The sequence below is a fragment of the Dendrobium catenatum genome, unplaced genomic scaffold, assembly GCF_001605985.2.
Source record: "Dendrobium catenatum unplaced genomic scaffold, ASM160598v2 fragScaff_scaffold_226, whole genome shotgun sequence".
Classification (NCBI taxonomy): Eukaryota; Viridiplantae; Streptophyta; class Magnoliopsida; order Asparagales; family Orchidaceae; genus Dendrobium; species Dendrobium catenatum.
This window is the reverse complement of record NW_021318688.1, coordinates 391,619-402,765: the sequence shown is the minus strand read 5'-3', so window position 1 is coordinate 402,765 and position 11,147 is coordinate 391,619. Positions and strand designations below refer to the sequence as shown.

Here is an 11,147-nt window from a genome sequence, read left to right as displayed (position 1 = left end):
TTCACAGGCTTATGCTATTGAGGGCAGTTCATCCACCTATGCATTTCATGATCCAAGTGAAGCTGAAGAATCTGTAAGCGAGAGGGTTGCAGCGCTGACTAGAGAGATTGAAGAGATAAGAAGGGTTCAATCTAGAGAGGTTGAAGAAATGATAAAAGTTCAGACTGAAATGCAAGCAGAGTTGCAATCCTACAGAGCTGAAAATCAGAGGAAGAAGGAGCAAGAGGAGCAGCCATCTGCAGACAGTGAGGATACAACTGAGGATTAGATATTTTTTATATTTGATGATTGTATTTAGAACTTGTGAACTTGTGATTGTAACCTTATGATGAACTTACTTGTGAACTTGTGATTGTAACATTTTTGTTTGATGATTGTAATCTTGTGAACTTGTGATCTTAAAGTCTAAACTTGTGATTGTATTTAGAATTTATGGTTCTGATGAATATAGCGACGTGTTTCCAAAAATATATTGCTCTTTCTGCAGGTTTAGACTTTAGGGTGAACCTCCCTCAAATAGAGGGAATGCAGTCAATTTTTTTTTTTTGCAGGTGCTACAGGTTTCTGGCGGTCAACCGACAGTTTGGCCGCCGGAAACTACGATACCGGACGGCCAATGCTAAGCTGCCGGTAATGTCATTACACCCCCGGTATTAAACCGGCGGTTACCGACAGCCGCCGGCGGTGTTACCGTGGACGTCCGGCGGTGTACACCGTCGGTAATACCAACGGCTACAACCGCCGGGTATCGCCGGTAATTTAACCAGCGGTCTACCGGCGCTTGCCGGCGGTTTAGCGAGCACACGACGCTCGCTTCAACTGCCGGACTACCGTCGCTAATATGACCGCCGGTTAGCCGTCGGTCAACTAACCGGCGGCGTAACGGCCGAAAAAATGCCGGTTGAAAATTCGGTTGTCACCGGCGGTACAAGCCGCCGGAAAACCGCCACCTAAATAAACCGCCGGTAAAAGACCGCCAGCAATAGTTTCCTACGCCATTTTTACCGGCGGCTGGAATGCCGCCGCCAAGCCGCCGGTAAATAGGAAAAATGCCGGTTTAGCCATATTAACCGCCGGTTTTTGACGTTTTTCCTGTAGTGTCTTGAATAACGTGAATCAGTCGCCCCGACTCCCTATAACACAATTAATCTCTAGCTCCTTATGACTCATAATTAGTGAATTATATGGATCAATAAGGTATCATGTGGAGTTATCATATCATTTATCTGCTATTATTTATTACTTCATTTAAAATATAATAAAATTATATCAATTTATCAAAATAATCAAATCTATAACATATCCAAACTTGTATGGTGAAAGCTTATGAAATTAAGAGATATTACAATATTTATAAATTTAGGAGAGATAAAATTCGTAGAAATTAAAATCATCAAAAATAGAAGTAAGAGATTAGTCACTTATAATGAATAGAACAAAATCTGTAATAAAAATAACTGGCAAATATGATCAAAAAAACTTTTTTCTCTCTCTTTCTTCTTCCCCCTCTTTTAATTTCTTCTTGGCCAAGCAACCAAGTTAGGGAGTTAGTGGGGTATATATATATTATATATATTATTCATGCCTTAGTGTCTCAATGCTCACTAGATCAATGTCAAAGTGCTATACTTTAGAATTTTCATGTTTTTCAAATAAAATTATTTTTACACATTTGAGTTATTACAATCTCCTCCCCTTCAAAAAATACAGTCCTTAGCATTTATATATAAATCTTAGAGAGAGAGAGAGAGAGAGAGAGAGAATGCTTAAAACAAAATTTCAAACTCAAATCAACTAATTATAAAATAAAAATAACATTTTTATTCTTCTCATAAGCTCTAGTTATATTTCAATTCTTCCAATAACTATTGCTATGATACCTTATTATAATCTCCTCACCTTCAAAAAATACAGTCCTTAGCATTTTTATACAAATCTTAGAGAGAGAGAGAGAGAATGCTCAAAACAAAATTTCAAACTCAAATCAACTAATTATAAAATGAAAATAACATTTTTATTCTTCTCATAAGCTCTAGTTATATTTCAATTCTTCCAATAACTATTGCTATGATACCATTTTGTCGTACTCTAGGATCTATATTGAAAGAATTACATTTTTCTTTCATTTTAACTATTTATTTAAAGCTAATTAATGAATAGTGAAAAGAAACATGATTTCAATTTTGTCTTGTTTAGAGCCTCATATCATAGGATCCTTAGCTTTTTATAAAATAATATAAAATCATGTAATGAGCATATAACCTAACAAATAACTAAAATCTTATAACTGAAATTAATGCAAGATAAAAGAGAATAATATGTAATAAATCATATATAAAAATTTATGCATCAATTTCTATACCTATTATCTATATTAGTTATCATTCAGTGGTTTATCATATCTCAATTCATTACATCATCAACCACAATATTAATAACAGTCAAAAGTATTAATTCCAGTAACAATATTAAAATCATGATCAATAATGTTTAATAATGTTTAATAATGTTAATGACAATAAAAAGTATTACTATTAGTCATAATATAAGTATAGTATTCATAGTAGTGTCAATATTAGTATATATATATATATATATATTCAATAAATGTATCTTAAAAGTATATTGCTCCCACACTTATGACTCGCAATTAGTCTCTCTTTATAACTCTCAATTAATGTACTCTTTATAACTCCCCTTGAATCATGTGAATAAGTCGCCTCGACTTCTTATAACTCCTAATCAATCTTCAGCTCCTTATATTTCATAATCATTGAATCACATGGATCAATAGGGTATCATTTAGAGTTATTATGTCATATATCTGATATCATTCATAACTTTATTTAAAATATAATAAAATTATATCAAAACATTCAAAATGATAAAATTTATAACATATCAAAACTTGCACGATGAAAGCTTATGAAATCAGATAATGCAATATTTGTGTATTTATGAGAGATAAAATTAGTAGAAATAAAGATCATTAAAAACAAAAGTAAGAGATTACTTATAATGAATATAATAAAATATGTAATAAGAATGACTCTATTCTTCCCCTCTTTTATTTTCAAATTTATATGATGTCTTCATCAACCGCAAAAGCAGGACGAGGCTGATTCTACTCCGAACTAATTTTTCCTGCCCCGTAGAACCCCACTAGGTATCCACTTCTGACTTCAAATACTATATTTAAATTCAGATCAAATTATTTATTTTTTATAAAATTGAGTTTATTTAATCAAGATATTCAATTTGATTATAAATTTATTAAAATCAAAATTTATATGATTTTAAAAACAATTACGAAAATCTCTCATATCAAAAATCATGCGTACCAGAATGAATTTTTTTTAATGATGTATCACTCAAAACTCATTTTGTAAAAATCTTATAAAGTTGCTTTGCTTTAGCAGCATCTGAAATAGCCTATTATTTTAGATAACAACGGCTTCTGTTTAGAACGGGGGATGAAGACGGATAAGCAAGAAATGAAAATAGTACACTAGCAAAAAAAAAAGTGATAGCAATTGTTTAATAGAACATCATATAAAATAAGTATAGTCCTTGGCATTTACAGTTGGAAGTTAGAAACTGGGCTAATAAGAAATAAAATTGAACCAAAAAAAAAACATGGCACAGGGAATCTTCAATAGGGGTGTCAATTCGGGTCGACGGGTCGACTCGGATCTAAATAGGTCAACCCGAATCCGACCCATTTTTTACCCGAACCGACCGGACAGCGGGCGGAGTCACACGCGACAGCCAGCGAAGTCTGCGGGACCGCACGACAATGGGCAGAGTCTGCGGGCCCGCACGAGTGCGAGCGAAATCCACGGGAGTCAGGATCGCACAAGTGCGAGCGGAGTTGCGCGCGGCAACAGGCCGAGTCGCGCACGGCAGCGGGCGGAGTCGCGAGCGCGCGACAACGAGTGGAGTCCCCAGGACCGCAAGTGCAGGGCGGGACCGAAAATTCGGAATGGACTCAACTTTCGGGTCATTGTCGAGTTTCCAAGTCAACCCGAACCTGACCTATTTTGAAACGGGTCAAAAATCCAAACCGACCCATTTGCGAACCGGGTCAACCCGAACCCGAATTTTTTCGAGTCAAATTCGGGTCGGGTTTCGGGTCGTGTCAAAAGTTGAAATTTTTATTGCCTCAGGTTACCTGACGTAGAGATACATCAGATAGCCTATAATATATCGCCACGTGCTCTTACTCTTTACCGCGCGTCCCGACAACCCAACCCGGAACGAATCCGGGATTACTATGTTCGTGTATTGCTCGGTATTTGCTCGGTATTGCTAGGTACTACTCGTTATTTACTCTTTACCGCGCGGCCCGACAACCCAACCCGGAACGAATCCGGGATTACTATGTTCGTGTATTGCTCGGTATTTGCTCGGTATTGCTAGGTACTACTCGTTATTTACTCTTTACCGCGCGGCCCGACAACCCAACCCGGAACGAATCCGGGATTACTATGTTCGTGTATTGCTCGGTATTTGCTCGGTATTGCTAGATACTACTCGTTATTTGCTCGGTACTTGCTCGGTAATGCTCGGTATTTGCTCGGTAATGCTCGGTATTTACTCAGTATTTGCTCGGCATTTGCTTGGTACTTGCTCGGTAATGCTCGGTATTTGCTCGGTACTTGTTCGGTAATGCTCGGTATTCACCTATGAGCCCTTTGTGGTCTTCGGGAGATTATCTCTTTCTTTGGGAACGAGCTTCAATCTCTTTGTCATGTGTGCGATTGGACCTTCTTCCTTGTTCTTTTTTACTGCTGTCTGAGCAATGTTCTTTTTTTTTTTTCGTGGAAACTTGTCGCTCTCCCTCTGGATGGCACATTTCAGTGTGCAACCAGGTAGAGCGCTTCGGCTTCCGTCGGCTTACCTCTGTGACGGCATTCTCTGAGCCCATTTTCCCTTGTCTCGAACCTTTTTTTTTTATGTTTTCACACTGCACTGTATTTTTCGGGCTTCTGGTTGTCATGCATGAAGGTGGCACAAGAAATTATGCGAGAGAACCAGCTCAAAATTAAAGCTTTCGCCTTCGTTTCCAGCTTGGCACAAGAAGCTCTCCTGTGTGCAACCGAACTCAACCAACACACAGGGATCTTTTCTCGTGCAGTTCTCCCTACGTGCTTTCATTCAAGTACCGAGTAGTATTTAAATTTAAGCCCATTTCTTCCTTTTCCGAGCAAGTACCGAGCAAATACCGAGTAGTACCTAGCAATACCGAGCAAATACCGCACATATTCGTTTCGGGTTGGGTCGTCGGGCCGCGTGGTAAAGAGTAAGAGCACGTGGCGATATATTATAGGTTACCTGATGTATCTCTACGTCAGGTAACCTGAGGCAATAAAAATTCCAAAAGTTGACACCCCTAATCATCAAACCCTTCCTCTCTCCTTCACCAATTTGATTAAATATTATTAAGAGTTGAGTTAACACTAAGGCCATACAATAAGGAGCTCAATACTAATTGGTGCCAAGTAGAAAGCAAGTTCAACTCATCTTAATTTAGAATTGGTCTGACCAAGTTAAGGTTGATTGGAACCCTAAGCCAAAATAAGTAAGAAATGTAAACACATGCATGCATATTTTTCTCGTCTCAAGATAGCATAAAAATCAAGAAGGCCTCGTGGCTATTTGTGTTCTTAGACTTCATTTAGGACAACTTTCTAATTATTTTATGGAGTAGCTTTTTAGCACAAAAATTTCAAGTTGCTTCGTAAAATAAGAAAGTTAGTACTTAATGCATCCAATATATGCTTCTAAGATATTATTATACAGCATGCTTAAATGAAGCCTGGTTAACAAGCATATTTGTAAATACTTGGACTGAGTAGTTTCCCTACTAATACATTTAAGAAATACGTGAAAGGTGTCTTAGCCTGGTAGTTTTTGCTAAATAATGAATGAAATAATGGTGGAGCAAGGACAAAGGTAAGTATGGGTTAGATGAATGATCAATTAGTAAGGAAAATTACTTTCTTGCTAGGTCAGTGTTAACTGTGTGAACTATGACAAGCAACTAAAAATAATGAAAATGTCATTCCATGAAGAACTTGTCTAAACAAGTGAATAAAATACAAATGAGACCATAAAGAAGTTTGCAAAATATGTTTGCTTTGGTAATCAAATGAGCAGTTCCTACAGTCATTGAAATTATGGTTGGGAGTAAAATTCATATTTCATAAGAATTGTGGTTTTAATTACATGGAATAATTACTACCTGCAAATTCTGTCAAAACAATGGACTAAGATCTGCAGTCACTGCTTCGGATTCCTCCAAATAACCTGTGTGCAATTCATGTACATGGCCAACAATTACAGTAATATCATCTGGTTTACCACCTGTAGAATCGAAAAGAAATCTGGAGTTAGTGAAATGAAGGTGATAAAGAAGTAAGATTTCAATGGATTTCAATGGACCTGTTAGTTTCTGACCAAGAACCTTCCTCCAGAGCGGCACGTCAAACCCCTGAAAACAATTGTGCCAAACTTTTAAATAACTGTTTTCCTCTTAGCTCCTGGGTTCTACAGGCCTTAGGAATTGTAAAAAACCTAGAAGTTTTAAGCGTTAAATGGGTTATTCAAGCCAGTTTACGATCATTTGTTTAGGCCCTTCAAAATCCATTTTAGACTTAGATTTCATTTGGGACGGCTTTTTTACTGCTTCATAAAGCAGTTTTTTAGTACAAAAGTTTAAATTTTTGTACTAAAAAGCTGCTTCAGGAAGTAGCAAAAAAGTCATCCCAAATAAACCCTTAAACTAAACTACATTTATGATAGCTTTATGGGTACTCATTCAGCCCTATTTAAGCCCGATTATAATATAAAATACTTCTTCAATCGAAATATGCTTAAACATTTACGCTAATTAAAATCAACTATTGCATATTGAAAAAATATAGTCGTCCATAAAAATTTCTGCTCAGCTTTAGTTATTACTCTAGTTATCTTTTGAATTGCTATACTACATGAAATAAAAGCAGGCCTTATGGAAAAATTCATATGTTCAATGCTTGAAACAATGAAATGCTAGAAGAGGAACATACCCTACTTCTGGCTTCTAATGAATATGGTGAGTCGAAGTTCACATCTGTGGAATGTGTGTTTGCGAGATCTGCTAATCTCTTTGCTGGACAGGGAAAAAAAAAATATGAAAGTTCTAATTAGATCAAAAGCATAGTTTGATTAAACAATCAAGGAAACATTGAAAGTACCATCATCTGCAGCATCTTTAAATTGTGAAATTATGGCAACAATTTCATGGTCAAACACATTATCAAAAAATCCATCAGATCCCATGACTATAGTATCCCCTTCTAGTAATTTTACACTGCACACCTGCAAATAGGTTTAAAGACGAATGGTTGTCAAAATAAAAATGTAAACAGGTTCTTTAGATAATGATTGTGCATGTCATCTCAGGACAATTTATGGCTATGCAAAGGTCAAAAAAGTCCTAGAGTTAAATTGTTGAAAATATACTTCATCGGATATATCTTTTCAACTTAGTGTTAAGCTTTTGCATCCATCTTTTGGACAAAATTTTCTTAAAAGCTAAAAATAATTAAAATCCTCTGATTAATGACTCGCAAGGATTCATAAAAGTTAACATAACAAAAAAACTTGTTATTGATTCTTTTTTTTTTCCTCACTAGAAGAGTGATTGAAAAGAGACCTGTTTAAATTGACTATATGAAAATTTTCACGGATGCCATTAGTCCTAGAATCACACAAATACAGTCAAATGCATAAATGAAAAGTTTTTAATTTAGAGAGCTTCCGTTACTTGAATAAAATAAAATAAAATAAAGCAATCTACCATTACTTAACTCAAAACAAAATATCAAGAAATTCACAAAAATAATAATTTAATTTCCTATGGATGAGATGAAGACAGGAGAATCTGATGCGTTGATTGATGGCTCGTGATATAAAGTCAAATCATATATATTAAAAACTAAACTAATATAATAATTTTCTAACTTATAAGTATTTGTCCCAATGCATCATACGATTTTATATAGTCCCAACATTTGGTAGATAATTAATTAAAATTTTATTTAGAAAACTTTTAGGATTTAAATGAATCATTAATTAACCACTTGGTTTGAACTTCATGCCTCCTATTTACATTGGTAGTATAAGTTATTCTCATAATTAAGAGTTGCATTTTTTGTTAATATTTTCATACATGTATTATATATGTGTTATGAAAATAATTGTGTAAATTCAATACGAATTTTATCTAGATCTATATGTTTTCTAGGTTGTAATCCTATAATCTTTAAATTGATTAAGAAATGAATATTATGAAAACTCAATAGGTTATGCAGGACAACTTATGGCCAGAATTTCCTAATGCAATTAATATGATATATCTAGTATTGACACATGCAAAAGAAATTGAGAATTCTTAGTTCATAAGCTACAAAATAATTGAATCACTTGCTTTCTTTAAATATAAACAGAAAATACTTGAATTTAAACCTCAATGACGATGAAATAATCGAAGTAATTCAAGAAAATCAGTGAAAATGTACAACCATATAAAACTATAATTTAATTTCTACAAATTTAAGTTTTGTTGTGCACAATTTTGAACAGAATCAGTAACATTAACAAACCAATATCAAACTAGATAGATGGAATAAGAACAAAGAACGCCCAAAATAAGATAAATTTTGAACTTACGTCAGTACAAAGAGCTGAAATCCATCGAAATTAAGTTTTCCCATTTATATCACACTCAAAGAAATCACATATCCAACTTACACTAATAAGATTAAAAATTGAAAGAGAATTTTCATTCAAGTCAAACTTGTTTATCACATGCCATCAAACATCTATTTATAGATTCTTTATGCCATAGATCAATAAATACGGTTGACACAAAATCAGCCCAATCTAATTTTTATAATCCCAAAATTCAAACATCCATATAAAAATCCTATGAAGCCCTCTTCGTGTGAAAGCCTGAACATGGTTAGGTAACACATGTAAATAGGAAGGCTAACAAATGGCCTAGATAATCACCACCTCAAATCTCATGAAGTCTTCCACATAAGTACTTGTGGAAGTAGTGATCATGCAAACCTCTATAAGAGAAAACTCTTCACATAAAATGATTATATAAACCTCCGTACGAACAACCTTAAAATTCTCCATGCAAATAGTAATATGAAAATAAATATATCACAACATCAGATGAAACAGAAAAAAGAAAACCATGAAAAACTCCTAATAAACCACAAACGTACGTAAACTATCCAAACAAAAGCCTTAGTACCTTTCCTTGAAGGCCAAAAAGTATATGTAATATACTTAAATAAGAAAGTTTTTGAACCAGGAATTAACCATAGGCAAACTAGCTTGAATCTATGCCTAAGTACATACGAACTAAATAAAACAGACCCCTCTCTTGGCCGTTGTCACTGGTATATTTTCAAATATTATATTAAAAAATAATAACATACCAACTGAAAACAAATAAACAATGCACAGATATATAGCTTGAACTTCAATGAAAGTAAACACATATGTCAATCAAAATTTCCCAGCGTTGACAAATTTGGCTTATGATAAATTTAGCATTTGATATTCATTAAAAAAAACAAGATATAATTTTATGCTTCATATAAAGTAATCTTTGAATCAACACAAGCAGGTCTTGCCAATTATCATGATATCTTTAGAAACACCAACAATAGTAGGCAATCTCATCATCTAGAATAACCTCATGATTAAGCTTCATAGAAGTATTTAGTAGGGGATTGGAAGTGGACTCACAAAAGTGAAAAGAGAAGAATTCAAAAAATTCATAATAGGCTCATGAATTAAGGTAAAAAAAACATAATAAAATGGAATTTATCCTAGAATTTTCAGAAATTTTCAATTTGCAAGTATTCTTTCAATATAACAACAACAACATCAAGCCTTTGTCCCACTACGTAGGGTTGGCTACATAAATCCTTTTTCTACATTGTGCCTTGTTAAAAATCAAATTCCTAATTAAATTTAATAACAAATGTCATTTCTAATATTTTCTAGCCATGTCCTTTTAGTTCTACCTACCTTTCTTAAAATAGGTCAAATCCAATGCATCTACTCTCCTAACCAGGTGATTGGAAGGCCGACATTTTATGTGCCCAAACCATCTAAGTCGACTCCCTCTAATCTTATTTGCCACTGGAGCTACTGCAACCTTTTCACGTATATACTCGTTTCGTATTTTGCCTCTAAGAGTGAAGCCACTCATCCACCCGAGCATCATCCTCATCTTTGCAACACAACTTAATTTTATGCTTATCTTTTCCAAAATTGTGTCATAAGGTATTATAGGTCTCACTGGCATCTTATAAAAATATTCCTTAAATTTGAGGGATATTTTTTTTATTACACAACAAGCCCGATGTCATTCCTCTACTTCAACCATCTACCTTGAATTCTACAAATAATATATCCATCTATTTCACCATCACTTTGAGCAATACAAACAAGTGTCATAAGGAATCTCACCTTGAGCTTAGTCATTTTGCATCAATAAAAGGAGAAGGCCTTCAGTTCCTCTTGCTCATTTTCTTCCACTGCCTTAGCCGACCTCTACAGCAAGATTGACCCTTGCCTTCTTCCTCTCACACTAAGCTTCAGCATCCATCCGACTCCTTGCCAACCTTGCCTTCTTCCTCTCACGCCACGGCTCACCGGAAAATCACTCATGCACGATTTTCTCTAGCGTGGTGGGAAGGGAACCCGGTGCAACGCCTACGGCGAGGCGGGTAAAATCTCATACACGCTTTTCTCTAGTGTGGCGGGGACCAAGGTTTAAAATTGCGTAATTGCGCCTCGAGGCGGTTTTTGTCCGTGAGGCGAGGCGTAAGCCTCGAGGCGGTCTGAGGCGTAAGCCTCACGGACACAGAATTGCGTAAATGAAAAATTAAGGGTTTTAGCAGGAAAATAATAGCAATAGTGGAAAATAAGAATGTAGATGCAATAAAATCATGTCCCAAAGTATAAAATCACAAAATATTAGTTTAACAAAACTCCCAAAACACAAAAAACATATAAAATGAAATCATATCCCATCACTAAATGGGTCTTCAAGTGAATCTTCTTCTCCAATTGTA

The 11,147-nt window shown here is 35.0% G+C and overlaps 1 protein-coding gene across 2 annotated transcripts in view; it reads right to left on the bottom strand.

Moving 5' to 3' along the window:
• Positions 1–6,044: 6,044 nt before the first annotated feature.
• The window catches only part of LOC110108862 (probable protein phosphatase 2C 26), a 17,463-nt gene continuing 12,360 nt past the window's right edge, over positions 6,045–11,147 (bottom strand). For both annotated transcript variants that reach the window (XM_020839696.2, XM_020839697.2), the window contains 4 exons: positions 7,239–7,362; positions 7,071–7,153; positions 6,445–6,493; positions 6,045–6,366 (listed from right to left, as the gene is read on the bottom strand). In XM_020839696.2, the coding sequence (XP_020695355.1) occupies positions 6,257–6,366; positions 6,445–6,493; positions 7,071–7,153; positions 7,239–7,362 (366 nt within the window). In that variant the 3' untranslated portion in view covers positions 6,045–6,256. The remainder of the gene's footprint in view (positions 6,367–6,444; positions 6,494–7,070; positions 7,154–7,238; positions 7,363–11,147) is intronic.